Here is a 15,077-nt window from a genome sequence, read left to right as displayed (position 1 = left end):
ACAGATGATAAAAAAGATGCAAAGAATATGTCATTTCCTGACTAGACAAAAATTTTCTGCAATTCTGTGATTTTGTATTATAAAGAATCGCATGTAACAAGTGTTGTTATAGACAAACTGTACAGAAGAGAGCAAAAGAAACATAACAGCAACACACACATAAATATTTCACTGTTATTGAAAGTAAAAGACGCCTGTGGGTTGTGCTTCTCTATCTTCCATTGCTCAGTCTAATTATGTATATTAGAGCAGGGATAGAAAATGCTCGTTTGAGAACTTTGACAAAGTCTACAGCATCACATCAAACACAGTTGCAAAACTTTTCAGGTTGGCAGTCCAACCCATGAGATCTGGAAACCTACTTAGAATATAATGGCTACAGCTTTGCTGTGTTTTTTTTAGGCGTGAACATTACAAACATACTCGTAGGATAGCAGCCCAGCTCTCCATCCTGAAGTTTACATTCATGCATTGGGGGGCATTCAGAGGCTTCACAGGTAATTCCAGCTGCACCACACCAACATTTTCGCTTGCAGTCTTCCTCAAAAAACTCCTCTCCAGGCTGACAAACAGACAATTGACAATTAAGCATAGCAGGCACAGATGATTCTTTGTAGATCCTTTTATGCATGTATGTATGAAAATGTTGTTTTAGAGAGGACATAAAGAGACTGCAAGTGACCTGACTTGAAATACAAAGGACCAAATGATTCACTGCCGGCCTATCAGACCCACTTCACCATACCTCATAATACTGGCCGTTCGTGTGGTTGCAGCCACACATGTTCTCCTTAACGCACTTGCCAGCACTCAGGACATAGCTGGGATCACACACACAGGACTCAGAGCAGGGACCAGAGCAGGAGGGGGGTTTTCCAAAGCATGTTTCCTGACAAGGATCTGCACAAGGTTCGTAGTGGCTGTTTGGGGGACAGCTCAGTGCTAAGCAGACCACAAGAGGTTGAAGTTAGTGATAGGAAACAAAAGTATGTGCTGGTTAAAATATAAAATGACAGCTTTTCACAAGAAAAGAGATACGTCTTTGGCACTTCCAGCTGTGTTGTCTTCCGTGTAACTAGATTGTTTGAGTTTGGTGGTAACCCAGTCTCCTGCAGCCTCTTGGTATATGTTGTCTGCCCAACTAGGTATGCTAAAGCAGCACTCCCTCGGTTAACTTTAGTGAGTAGGAAGCCCGTATGAAGTACTCTTCCACAAGTCAAAACTGACATAAACTTCTTTGTGTTATTTTCTCCCAACTACTCAGCCAAGCTGATTTTTACCTAATGATATACCTAAAGTTATTTTACTACTAAATTAAATCATTTGTCCTTCCAATACTCACGGCAGAAGGTTTCATTCCTCCATGGTCCAAGGTTGACCCCACGATCTTGGCATTCATTGACATAGGCTTCAATGGCTTCACACAAAATGGGCTTGGCACCATCCAGCTCACACAAGTCAAAGACACAGTCCCTGAAGTAATTCTGAGAACAAACAATCACTTTGTTACAATGCTTTATATTGTGTGACCATCTAAAACCACATATTCAAATTATTCCACTATTACTAATATCACATTTTCACCCTGAACGCACACACACATACACAAATACAACAAGCTCAGAATAAGGACCTGTTCCACATTTGTTTATTATATGTGCACTATCCTTTACATGAACATACATTGGGGTTGACTTTGGGATGGCACACAGCAAAAGGTCCATTTTTGTCCAGCAGAATGCCACAATATCCAGAGCTTTCATACAGTTCCTGTTCTTCTTCATTGCACCCAGGGATCGTAGTGTTGGGTTTCTTATTACATCTGTCAAGACAGACCATCATCTTAAGAACATTTGTCTTTTGCCAATGGTAAATGTTTCTTTACACTTGCATCTCTGCAATACTCACTCTGGATTCATGTTCCAACTGTGTCCAAAGTCATTGGCATTTTCAGCTAAGCTTCCATCTGGTTTGCGGAAGTCATCTTTAGTATCTCCATCATAGTTGCCACACAGGCCACACAGCTTGTTCTGATAGCTGCAGATTGCAGAAAATGATTGTGTTAGAGTCTTATGCAAGAAAGACTAACAAGTCAGCCAGAACTACAACGTGTTTTAATTCCAGCCAAGTTTCTTTTCAGCAGTAGACTAAACCCCACACATTAGTAAGACTAAAAGATCAGACATGTACATTTGATGCGTTTGATAGCATCAGCATAGAATTAACTAGTCAGGAAATTAGAAGTTTTGTGTGATTTTATCTTGAAATTTTGAGGGAGCTGTTTGTGTTGCCCCTGCTACATTGTTTAAATAAAATATCCTAGCTGTGTCATTAATCTCTGCCTTTATCACCTTACTACTCCTTACAGATAAAGGATTCATGTTCAGTATATGAATATGTGTTATAGTTTTAGTTGTATCAGTATGGATGTAGATTTCTGGACTGGTGAACTTGTGATTAAAACACCACTTTATAAGGAAACCATGAATTTGGTCTTCACTCACTCTTCGATTACTTTAATGTCCATGAAGGAGTTTCCATCATAGCGAACCGTCACACCAAAGTTCATGGAGACAGTGTAGTGTTTTCCTGACTTGAACACAGAAATACCAGGGGACGGAGACAGTGGCAGATTGACATTGGTCCCATTAACCTGTATGGGAAAATAGGCAGAGTACATCAAATCTGGTCAATTATTAGCCAACATTTTCATTTTTGAATTACTCATGTCACAACATTAGTATCTGTAACTGAAAAGAAACGTTCCTTTATCATGCCAATGATGTCTGAACAACTCAGCTCTTGCCCGACATGTCAAATGCAGCTGCCGGCATGACAAGCGAGAGTGGATCGAAGCCAAAGGCATGGATGCCCAAGAAAACAGTAGACCAGAACGATACCCGAATATTAAATCGCATTGTACCAGATCTAACAGGGGCTCGCAGTGGCCGCTTGGTCCCAATCCGAGACAAAATGGACGAGTCCTCCTCACTGAAGCTGAGCAAGACCAATGTTGAGCCAAACAGTTCTGCGATACTTTAAACCAGCCCGAGCCACTCCACTTGTTCGAGGCCAACGAACTTGCACCCTCCATGGATCTTCTTCCTGTCGATATCGGAAAAATCATCAACGCCGAAGTCAAGACAGCGATGTTGGCCTGGACGAGTTCCTCCCCACAATGCTGAAGGATGACGAAGCCCAGTTGGATGCCGCCCTTAGAAGTCCCCAAAATGCCTGCTGGTCAACATCGTGTGTACCCTATGAATGGGTAATTTCAATGACTTCAAGAAAGCTTTTGACAACGTCCACCGGCCGACTCTATGGGCTATCCCACGTCAATATGGAGTCCCCCAGCAGTTTGTAGACGCCTTTTGTGGTCTCTGCTCCAACTCCCGGTTCTGCGTCCAGACAGATGATTGGATGGCGCCCTTAGAAGACCCCTAAACGCCTGCTGGACAACATCGCGTGTACCCTATGAATGGGCAAAAGGTGTTATCACCAAACTTCCCGAAAGGCGATTTGGGTGACTGTAACAACTGCCGGGGCATCACGCTGCTGTCGGTACCCGGGAAAGTGCTTTGCCTCATTCTTTTGAATTGGCTACTGGGCCCCTACTGGGCTCGACTACGGAAGACCTCCAAGAATGGACTGCAGCTTTGCAGAGGCAGGTGAGGAAGTCGGATTACGAATAAGCGCCAAGAAAACCAAGGTACTCAGAGTTGGCTACACAACTGCCCATGTTCCCGTCATAATCAACCAATAACGTGCTGATAAGTTGGAAAATTTCACATATCTGGGCAGCATCATCTCGAATTATGGGATCTCTGATCAAGATGTCAACTCCAGAGTAGGGAAGGCTGCCGGTGTCCTCCGACATCTCCAATTCAATTCATTTAAATTCAATGTTTTTTATATAGCCCCAAATCACAAAAACAGTCACCTCAATGTGCTTTATATTGTAAGATAGACCTTACAATAATACATACAGAGAAAAAAAAACAACAATCATATGACCCCATTGACCAAGCACTTTGGTGACAGAGGCGTCTTTTAACAGGAAGAAGCCTTTGGCAGAACCAGCGAAAGCAAGGCCGACCAAATATCACATGGCGTCGAATGTTTATGGATGATCTGAAAACAGTCGACATCGCCTGGGACGAAGCTGAAACATTCGCCCCTGACCGACATCGATGGAGATTGTTAGCTGCCTGCTCGGCGTAGGAGGAACTAAGTGCTAAGTGTAAGTGCAAGTTTCTTTCCATGGTCAATTGCAGTGGTTTTCAGAAGTGTTCCTGAGCATGTGCAGTGATTTGTACCACAGAATGATGTTTGTTTGTAATGCAGTAGTGCCTGATAACGTGAAAGCGTGATTGGTTTTCACATGCAAAACATCCTGTTTCTTCTTCTCATGTCTTACCTGCACAGTGCCACCTTTGAGAATGGAGATCTTTATCATCTGTGCGTATACATGTACGGCATTCACATAGGAGATGGTCGGCCTGTTATACCGGTTTTCATTGTCAGTATGGACCTCAAAGTAGGGCACAGTTGTGTCATTGCATGGACTAGACATCAGATAGCTGCAGTTGCCCATGAAGTCATATTTGCGTTTGTCAAAGCTGGTGTAGTGTGGATCGCCAGATGCAATGCATGTGGATGTACCTAAAGGAATAATATATGAGAAAATTGTAATTTCCACACTGTCAACTATCAAGTTATACCGACTGACTGTAAAGCACAACACAAGGTGCTCCTTGTGCAGATGTAATTTATTACACTGCATTAAATCAAGTCAACAACAATAAAGTCAACAAACATTATTACCTTTAGGATAACAGCCTGCAACACCATTAACCTCTCGACACTCTTCAGTGGGGTCACAGGAGTTATCAACACATTCCAAAGTGTAGTTCCCTACACAGCGACACAGCTTTGTGCAGCCATCTCCAAATACTATCTCACCAGGCTGGATAAAATGAAAACAATCAGTACTGAGAAAGTATACTGTATGTCTTTAAATGTACACTGTACACAGTACTAACTAGGACATCTGACCTCATAATAGTTATTGTTGTCATCTAAACAACCACACTTGTCCAGCGGCACGCAGTGCCGTCCTTTGAAGACAAAGCCTGGTTTGCAGAAACACCCAGTGATGCAGGAGCCAGAACAGTTGGTAGAGGGTTCCATACATGTAGGAATGCAAGCTGGACCGCACTCTATATACTCTGCGTTAGGAGGACACAGGTCTGGGTAGAAAGAAAAAGGATTACTGGAAAATGTGCAGATACTCTTTCAGGAACTAAAAAGGTAGGAAGTTATTATGCAGTCTTAACAAACTCAGTCCAAAAAAACAACATCAGTTGAGACAGTGGAGGTTTGGAGCGGCTGTTGCTAAAATGACTGCATTTATTTACTGCATTTCTAGGACCAGTCGGATAAAGCACTTGACACTGTAATCCACATCCATGCATTCATGCAGCTATTTCTATGTGAAGCTGTGTGATTAACATACCCAGAGGGTGGCATTCATATTCTCCATCTTGTAGTTGGCAGCTCTCAGTAGTTGGGTTACAGCTGGTGTTATGACACTGTAGCAGACCTCCACTGTGACACATACACTTTTGTTCACAACCCTCCAAGTACCAGTCATCGCCCACCTGACAAATGTACACAGAATACAAAAAACAATCAAAATTCTGTCATGTAATTCTCTCTTATACATCAGACGAATATAAAGATCTAAATGATAAATATACATTTGGATGCAAACCAGGGATTCTGTATGCCACTAACTAATTAGGCCAACCTTTACTCATTTATTTATTGATTTTGGGCTTGCTAATTGTGGTGGCACCAGTATGTAAATGCTGTGACAAAAATACAAATTCTATAACACCAGTGTCTTTTAAATTCAGGCAAAATACAGCATAATAAATATAACCTGTGCTTGATAAGTTGAAAGTAAAAATCTTTGTTGTAAAACCAATATTTGTGTGCCAACAGTTCACTGCAGTCTATGCACCCTTAATTTAGTTGAGTTTTAATTTCTTTTTTACTGTAGGGTCTTTGTGTCTCTTGGCGTCTCTCCTGTTGAAGTTATAAAGAGAACTGAAAATGATGTTAGCATGAGCTTAGCACATTTTAAAGGTAAATGGAATATGGTTTTAATTGTTTGGAGGCTGTTTCCACTTACAGGGTGATAGGTTCCACTGGGGTCCACACAACCACAGTCTCTCAGTTCCACACATTTGTCATCACTGAGAATGAAGCCAGGGTTACACTCACAACCCTCCACACACACTTCCTCACAGCCAGGTGGTCCCACCACACCAAGACATGTCTCAGGACATGAATTCACACAAAGGGAGTAGGAGCTATTGGGAGGACAGGTCAGAGCTGTGTGGACAAACACAGGGATGAACAATAATGAGAGGGAACAATGGTGGACAAATAGCAACAGAGAAGGGAGGGGGAGTAGGATGATTCAAAGACAGGGCACCTACGTATCTCATATTGATTTAACTCAGTGTCATAAATGAAAGCAAGGACAATATTAACTGCATTGAATATTTTACATTGGTTTCAGCATTGTGCACTGTATCTTAAACTCTCCTCCCTATACAATTATAAATATGATTATAAGTTCAATTATAATGTTGGTGAGCAGGATGTAATATATCGTGGTTATATTTACAGGTGGATACAACTTCCAAATGGAGAAGCTATGGCATGCACCCCATTTAAAAGGGAAAATGCTGAAGGTTCATTTTTCCAAAATGAAAAGGTATTATTCAAGTCTTTATTCATTTATGCTTCAGAATGGGGCTTATCAAGCCAATGGGCGATGTCACTGTGACTATGTTTTATATATACTTTATGATATTCAGAAAGAACAGCTGATATTATTATTAAACTATCATATATCATTTAGATATATTTGGTATATCTCAGATTCAAACTTACGGCAGAAGTCTGGAGTTCTCCATTGGTAGACTTTGGCTCCAGCACTATGACATGCGTCAGTGTAGGCCTGGAGCTGGTCACACAGCACGTGCTGCTGGCCGTTGAACTGACACATGTCATACACACAGCTTTGGAAGAATGGAGTGGGATTAACTACACTGATGCACTCCCTGTAACAGAGAAAAGCACTCACTTAGCTTAGGTAGGAAAAGGCAGAGGCTCATATATACTGAAAATCTGAGTTCAAACAAACAAACAAGCTACATTTGGTGGTGAAACAGTCAACAACTGTTGCATAAGTTTAGCAACAATTCACTAGCTGGGGCCAGTGAATAAAGGTGAATGGCTTAAACATGAATTGAACTGCGGTTTGGGGAAGGCCTCGCTGGGGACTGGCGGTGGCTCCTGGGCTGGCAGATCCCCATGTACTAATGAGAAGTGAAACAGTGAAAGAATTGAAATTGAAAAAGGGGAGGGAGGGTTGGGAATGAATGGAAGAACAAACAGCTAGTAGAACTGGGGGATTATATATAGATAAGAACAGGAAGGGAAGTGTTTGGATACTTTATCTCTAACTCACTAACTGAGTCCACATTGTCATTTTACATTTTACAGTGTTCCTATTAGAAAAAGGTGAATGGCTTAAACATGAGTTGAACTGAGCTTTAGGGAAGGGCGCAAAGGGTACTGGTGCCTCCCGGGCTGGCAGATCCCCAAAGAAGGCATCCCCTAGAAGCAGCAATAATTGTGCATTGTGAAGGTGAAAGACCTCTGCAGTAATAATTCAATTTTTCAATTCAATTTATTTATACAGCCCCAAATCACAACAACAATCGCCTCAAGGCGCTTTATATGTAAGGTAGACCCTGCAGTAATACCTACAGAAACAACCCAACAATCATATGACTAACTATGAGCAAGCACTTTGGCGACAGTGGGAAGGAACAACTCCTTTTAACAGGAAGAAACCTCTGGCAAAACCATTCCCATGGAAGGACAGCCATCTGCCGCTACCGGCTGAGGTGGAAGAAGGAAAGCAGGACAAAAGAGAAGCGCAGAGAGAAGGTGGTCAAGGATTCCAGAGAGTAGAGTGGTTGAGTTCGGAAAATTACGAAGGAATGGTGGGAGAAGACCACAAAGCAGATTTCAGAAAACGAAAGACCTTAATAGCTGAATGAGGAGAACCCCTGATCGAGTGGCAACGTGGCTCGACTGGTGTGGAGGCTGGATGGATGCATGTTTGTATTTTAAGACATGAGGCAATGGCTTGACGGCTCGTAAAAGCTTTTACTGCTGTGTTTGAAAATGATCGATATGGAGACAGAGACTGGCAATACGGTGTCAGGAATGTGCTTTGTTACATTTTGTGAAAGATAGATAGATGTATGGACCCTGGCATCCAAGTTATTGGGGAAAGAGGAAAGAGAAACTGGCTTCCAGGTGCCAAAAAGCACGCTGCTGCATTTTGCTCAGGAGAGATAGAGGGAAGAAAAGCTTGCTACTGCAAATGAAGGAAAAGAACCTGGCATCCCGGTACCTGATGTATGCAGGCGAATTTGAAAAAGAAGGACAGAGAAATAGAACCTGGAATACCATTGCAAAAAGTATTCACTTTTTGCAATGGTATTCCATGGTTTTGTAAAGGAGGAAAAGAGAAAGAAAACATGGCATCCCAGCGCTAAAAGCCTACTGCTGCATTTGTAAAGGAGGAACAGAGAAAGGAACCAGGAATCCCGGGCCCAAAAGCTTGCTGGTATATTTGCAAAGGAGGGACAGAGAAAGAGAACCTGGCATTCCAGTGCCAAAAAACATGCTGCTGCATTTTTGTGAAAAAGGGAGGGACGGAAGAGGAACTGGCAACCCGGTGCTAAAAGTGTGCTACTGCATTTGTGAACGAGGGATAGAGAAAGAAAGAGAACCTGGCATTCCTGTGCCAAAAAACATGCTGCTGCATTTTTGTGAAAAAGGGAGGGACAGAAGAGGAACTGGCAACCCGGTGCTAAAAGCTTGCTCCTGCATTTAAGAAGGAGGGATAGAGAAAGAAAGCCTGACATCCTAGTGCCAAGAAGCATGCTGCTGCATTGTGCGAGGGAGGGATAGAGGGGAAGGGAAACTGGAATCTCCTGGGTAGAAAACCTTGTTGATGCATTTGCAAATGAGGAATAATAACTTGGCATCCTGGTGCCAAAAGCTCACTGTTGTATTTGCAAAGGAGGGTTATAGAAAGAACCTGGTATCCCAGGTTTTTTGCAACGATAGATAGAGATAAACTGGCAAGTCATTGGTAAAAACTTGCTGCTGCGTTTGAGAATGAGGGACAAAGAACAAAACTGGCATCCCAGTGCCAGAAGGGTTCATTACAGCATTACAGTAATAGTATTGAAAATATTTATTCATATTTTACAGGTCAGTTGGGTGATTACCAGGCATGCTGCCATCTATTTCATGATTTTATAAGGTCAGGAAAAAAACGTTGTAAAATCCCAGGAATCCCATCAGTTTAACCAAGTCGATAACCAAAAGTGGAGGGGTTGTGAATTCTTACCGGAAGGGTCCAGTAGGGTCTGTAATTTTACCACATTTCTCTGGTTTTACAACTTCAGCTTCCAAGTTGGGGTCACAGTCTGGATCAGGCTTTGTTCCTGGGGTACATCTGGTCAATACAAATACAAAACACAGTTACATCCTCTTCAGTTTGTCAGAAAGAGTCCGACAGCAAGGTAACAAAAGACATAACCAGAAGAAATCCAAAAGACAGAAAGATAGATATGTTGGAACTCACGAGTCATCTTCATCGTCTTTGGTCTGCCAGCTGTTCCCAAAGTCATTACTATTTCCTGCCACAGTGCCATCTGGTTTAGTGAAGTCATTGTCTGGGTTCCCATCATAGTCACCACAAAGGCCACACATTTGGTCATAGTAGGAGCTGGTAGGACAAAGTCAAGGCAGGATATGTAGGATTAAAATAAGACAAGCTTAAGAATATTTGCAATGTTTCATAAGGTGTTGCTTGGCCTTTTATTGTAATTCTAGAAACAAATGAAGAGAATGCAAAGATCCCTGATACAATAAACCAGGGCATCGTTAGTATATATTAAAAGTTGCATAAGTCCACAATATGTACACAAATGGACTGCTTTGTTTTCACAACATACATAAAACAACTGGTGATGTTCAGCAGTTTAGATCGTTATCTATCAGAGTTTCTTCAGATCGTTAGGTTATGGTTGCATCAGAGGAAAGTGGTCATCAAAAAAATAATGATAGAGCAATGGAGACAGTGGTCAGGTGTATTGTATGAATGTGTGAAGCAAATAAAAAGAAGTTCTACAATATCAAAATAGTTCAAACCAATATTTATACTAACCTGGGAACTGAGATCTGGGCATAATGGTTTCCATCCCAACGCACCCTCAGGCCAAAGGATGTTTGAAGCGTGATGAACTGACCAGCAAGACTAATAGACATGAGAGGAGAGGGGGAGTGGGGCAGAGCCACCCGTACTCCGTTCACCTGATTCAGTGATGAAGAAAAAGATGTTAAGAATATAAGAATATAAAGATGTTAAACAGACTGTGTAAACGTCTAATTGGTGGACAGGTCAGGGAGTATAAAAGTACAAAGAGTGTTCAATGTGCAGTATATCAGGCAAAAACAGACTTTGTATAGTTTTAACAAGCAAGACAGACATTGCTTTATGCCTATCACACTGTGTTATCTTTGGCATAGATTCAACTGACAAAATGGGAAAAATCTGTTTTGTTTTTTTTACATGCTGTTAGCAACAAAGTAACTAAAGATATAATTTGAGTTCTTTGCTAAAATGTCAGTTATGTGTAGACATAAGACATACATGGTGATGATACAACTACTGTGTGGGATGTCTGCTGGCACACATTTTACTTAAAGATGGGAAATATAAGAGATAGTAATTCATTCACATACTGACCAGTGTTCTACTGCTCTTCATCAGGGTCACAGTAATTCCATCCACTGTCACATATAGCTTCCTCAGGTATGACACTCCTGCAACTCCTCTCTCTTCATTCTTTGCCTCCACAGAGAACCAAGGGCCTGCACAGGGAAGACCACGACAATCAGGAATATTGTGTGTTTATATTAAAGGTGAACATTGGCATTAACATACAAACCACCACTGACATTCAGTGTCTTCTCTTTGCAGCAAACGTGAATGAAAACAATATATGTCATGCTTTGCGATGAAAATAATAAATGAGTAAATTTAGCTCATTTAAACTTTCATTTGTGCGTGTGGTGTGGCAAGACTAGAACAGGTGCAATGAAACCCAAACATCTTAATGAATAAATGTCTCAAAATAGTGTGTACCTGTGCTGTTCCTACAGCTTCTGGCCAGTGTGTAAGTACAGGTTCCCATGAAGCTGTAGTACTTCTTGTCAAAGGTGTTGTAGTGTGGATCCCCAGAAACTACACAATCCTGAAAACCTGAGAGAGGGAAAAACATCAGGAACATCAGACTGAAACACAGATGAAGCCACTGTAGAACAATTACCTAATAACAGTGCAGTTCACTGTTGCTTTGGAATTGTACTGGCATTAAAATAGATGCAAGGAATATATCATTTCCTGACTAGACAAAAATTTTCTGCAACTCTGTGATTTTGTATTATAAAGAAATGCATGTAACAAGTGTTGTTATAGACAAACTGTACAGAAGAGAGCAAAAGAAACATAACAGCAACACACATATAAATATTTCACTGTTATTGAAAGTAAAAGACGCCTGTGGGTTGTGCTTCTCTATCTTCCATTGCTCAGTCTAATTATGTATATTAGAGCAGGGATAGAAAATGCTCGTTTGAGAACTTTGACAAAGTCTACAGCATCACATCAAACACAGTTGCAAAACTTTTCAGGTTGGCAGTCCAACCCAAGAGATCTGGAAACCTACTTAGAATATAATGGCTACAGCTTTGCTGTGTTTTTTTAGGCGTGAACATTACAAACATACTCGTAGGATAGCAGCCCAGCTCTCCATCCTGAAGTTTACATTCATGCATTGGGGGGCATTCAGAGGCTTCACAGGTAATTCCAGCTGCACCACACCAACATTTTCGCTTGCAGTCTTCCTCAAAAAACTCCTCTCCAGGCTGACAAACAGACAACAAAATTGACAATTAAGCATAGCAGGCACAGATGATTCTTTGTAGATCCTTTTATGCATGTATGTATGAAAATGTTGTTTTAGAGAGGACATAAAGAGACTGCAAGTGACCTGACTTGAAATACAAAGGACCAAATGATTCACTGCCGGCCTATCAGACCCACTTCACCATACCTCATAATACTGGCCGTTCGTGTGGTTGCAGCCACACATGTTCTCCTTAACGCACTTGCCAGCACTCAGGACATAGCTGGGATCACACACACAGGACTCAGAGCAGGGACCAGAGCAGGAGGGGGGTTTTCCAAAGCATGTTTCCTGACAAGGATCTGCACAAGGTTCGTAGTGGCTGTTTGGGGGACAGCTCAGTGCTAAGCAGACCACAAGAGGTTGAAGTTAGTAATAGGAAACAAAAGTATGTGCTGGTTAAAATATAAAATGACAGCTTTTCACAAGAAAAGAGATACGTCTTTGGCACTTCCAGCTGTGTTGTCTTCCGTGGAACTAGATTGTTTGAGTTTGGTGGTAACCCAGTCTCCTGCAGCCTCTTGGTATATGTTGTCTGCCCAACTAGGTATGCTAAAGCAGCACTCCCTCAGTTAACTTTAGTGAGTAGGAAGCCCGTATGAAGTACTCTTCCACAAGTCAAAACTGACCAAAAACTCTCTTGTGTTATTATCTCCCAACTACTCAGCCAAGCTGATTTTTACCTAATGATATACCTAAAGATATTTTACTACTAAATTAAATCATTTGTCCTTCCAATACTCACGGCAGAAGGTTTCATTCCTCCATGGTCCAAGGTTGACCCCACGATCTTGGCATTCATTGACATAGGCTTCAATGGCTTCACACAAAATGGGCTTGGCACCATCCAGCTCACACAAGTCAAAGACACAGTCCCTGAAGTAATTCTGAGAACAAACAATCACTTTGTTACAATGCTTTATATTGTGTGACCATCTAAAACCACATATTCAAATTATTCCACTATTACGAATATCACATTTTCACCCTGAATGCACACACACATACACAAATACAACAAGCTCAGAATAAGGACTGGTTCCACATTTGTTTATTATATGTGCACTATCCTCTACATGAACATACATTGGGGTTGACTTTGGGATGGCACACAGCAAAAGGTCCATTTTTGTCCAGCAGAATGCCACAATATCCAGAGCTTTCATACAGTTCCTGTTCTTCTTCATTGCACCCAGGGATCGTAGTGTTGGGTTTCTCATTACATCTGTCAAGACAGACCATCATCTTAAGAACATTTGTCTTTTGTCAATGGTAAATGTTTCTTTACACTTGCATCTCTGCAATACTCACTCTGGATTCATGTTCCAACTGTGTCCAAAGTCATTGGCATTTTCAGCTAAGCTTCCATCTGGTTTGCGGAAGTCATCTTTAGTATCTCCATCATAGTTGCCACACAGGCCACACAGCTTGTTCTGATAGCTGCAGATTGCAGAAAATGATTGTGTTAGAGTCTTATGCAAGAAAGACTAACAAGTAAGCCAGAACTACAACGTGTTTTAATTGCAGCCAAGTTTCTTTTCAGCAGTAGACTAAACCCCACACATTAGTAAGACTAAAAGATCAGACATGTACATTTGATGCGTTTGATAGCATCAGCATAGAATTAACTAGTCAGGAAATTAGAAGTTTTGTGTGATTTTATCTTGAAATTTTGAGGGAGCTGTTTGTGTTGCCCCTGCTAAATTGTTTAAATAAAATATCCTAGCTGTGTCATTAATCTCTGCCTTTATCACCTTACTACTCCTTACAGATAAAGGAGTCATGTTCAGTATATGAAAATGTGTTATAGTGTCATGGTCCGTGGTCCTGTGTCTGAGGAATGCGTGACGCTCGGGTAGCCACACCCCCGGGCTATCACCGGCACATCTGTTCTCCATCACGGTGACTACACGGAGATCTACTGAACCCGGCACTGATGGAAGGCTCCACGCCAGTCCGTTAGTCCCCCCACAGTGGTAACTAGACTTCCACGAAAGCGTGCATTCCCTTCTGGTTGGAACTGTGTTTAATCTGCCTACTTGTGTCCAGGTTTCGACTCGGCGTCTGCCACCTGCCTGTCCTCCGGCTCAACTGGATCACTCGGTGCATCATCTGGCCCATTCGCTATTTCCACGGACTTTCTGCTCACGGACTGCCACACTTCCCTCCCGAGCTCCCACAGTCCCGTTCCATCGTAAGCCCCCTACTCTAACTCAGTCCTGATGTGTTTTCCCTACTTTCCGGCTCCCTAGTAATCATCTCCCCTTTCTATTGCAGCCTCCCATGGTCCCGATCCTGGCTTCCTCGTGTCATTATTCCCCGGGTTTTTAGTTTCTTGTTTTGCTCTCTAGTTTTCCCGGGTCGCCTTTCGTTATTTCAATAAAGTGTCTTTTCTGTTAGCGCGGAGTCTGCATCTGGATCCTTTTGTGCACGCGCGCCGTGGCGCATGACATATAGTTTTAGTTGTATCAGTATGGATGTAGATTTCTGGACTGGTGAACTTGTGATTAAAACACCACTTTATAAGGAAACCATGAATTTGGTCTTCACTCACTCTTCGATTACTTTGATGTCCATGAAGGCGTTTCCATCATAGCGAACCGTCACACCAAAGTTCATGGAGACAGTGTAGTGTTTTCCTGACTTGAACACAGAAATACCAGGGGACGGAGACAGTGGCAGATTGACATTGGTCCCATTAACCTGTATGGGAAAATAGGCAGAGTACATCAAATCTGGCCAACATTTTCATTTTTTAATTACCCATGTCACAACATTACTATCTGTAACTGAAAAGAAACGTTCCTTTAGTGGGCGATCGTGGCTCAAGAGTTGGGAGTTCGCCTTGTAATCGGAAGGTTGCCGGTTCGAGCCCCGGCTTGGACAGTCTCGGTCGTTGTGTCCTTGGGCAAGACACTTCACCCGTTGCCTACTGGTGGT

The 15,077-nt window shown here is 42.1% G+C and overlaps 1 protein-coding gene across 1 annotated transcript in view; it reads right to left on the bottom strand.

Annotated features, from left to right (window-relative positions):
- Positions 1 to 15,077, bottom strand: part of zanl (zonadhesin, like) — an 86,178-nt gene that overhangs the window by 45,415 nt on the left and 25,686 nt on the right. Inside the window, exons 31-53 of the mRNA XM_082520070.1 lie at positions 14,692 to 14,840; positions 13,449 to 13,577; positions 13,224 to 13,362; positions 12,883 to 13,024; positions 12,285 to 12,481; positions 11,958 to 12,096; positions 11,315 to 11,431; positions 10,916 to 11,040; positions 10,334 to 10,479; positions 9,749 to 9,892; positions 9,512 to 9,619; positions 6,967 to 7,136; positions 6,197 to 6,399; positions 5,516 to 5,660; positions 5,056 to 5,249; positions 4,825 to 4,966; positions 4,418 to 4,662; positions 2,505 to 2,653; positions 1,909 to 2,037; positions 1,684 to 1,822; positions 1,343 to 1,484; positions 746 to 942; positions 424 to 562 (exon numbers count right to left, since the gene is read on the bottom strand). Coding sequence (XP_082376196.1) covers positions 424 to 562; positions 746 to 942; positions 1,343 to 1,484; positions 1,684 to 1,822; positions 1,909 to 2,037; positions 2,505 to 2,653; positions 4,418 to 4,662; positions 4,825 to 4,966; positions 5,056 to 5,249; positions 5,516 to 5,660; positions 6,197 to 6,399; positions 6,967 to 7,136; positions 9,512 to 9,619; positions 9,749 to 9,892; positions 10,334 to 10,479; positions 10,916 to 11,040; positions 11,315 to 11,431; positions 11,958 to 12,096; positions 12,285 to 12,481; positions 12,883 to 13,024; positions 13,224 to 13,362; positions 13,449 to 13,577; positions 14,692 to 14,840 — 3,529 coding nt within the window. The remainder of the gene's footprint in view (positions 1 to 423; positions 563 to 745; positions 943 to 1,342; positions 1,485 to 1,683; positions 1,823 to 1,908; positions 2,038 to 2,504; positions 2,654 to 4,417; positions 4,663 to 4,824; positions 4,967 to 5,055; positions 5,250 to 5,515; positions 5,661 to 6,196; positions 6,400 to 6,966; positions 7,137 to 9,511; positions 9,620 to 9,748; positions 9,893 to 10,333; positions 10,480 to 10,915; positions 11,041 to 11,314; positions 11,432 to 11,957; positions 12,097 to 12,284; positions 12,482 to 12,882; positions 13,025 to 13,223; positions 13,363 to 13,448; positions 13,578 to 14,691; positions 14,841 to 15,077) is intronic.

Source organism: Aulonocara stuartgranti (assembly GCF_965226115.1).
Source record: "Aulonocara stuartgranti genome assembly, chromosome: 3".
Classification (NCBI taxonomy): Eukaryota; Metazoa; Chordata; class Actinopteri; order Cichliformes; family Cichlidae; genus Aulonocara; species Aulonocara stuartgranti.
This window is presented reverse-complemented; position numbering and strand designations above follow the sequence as displayed.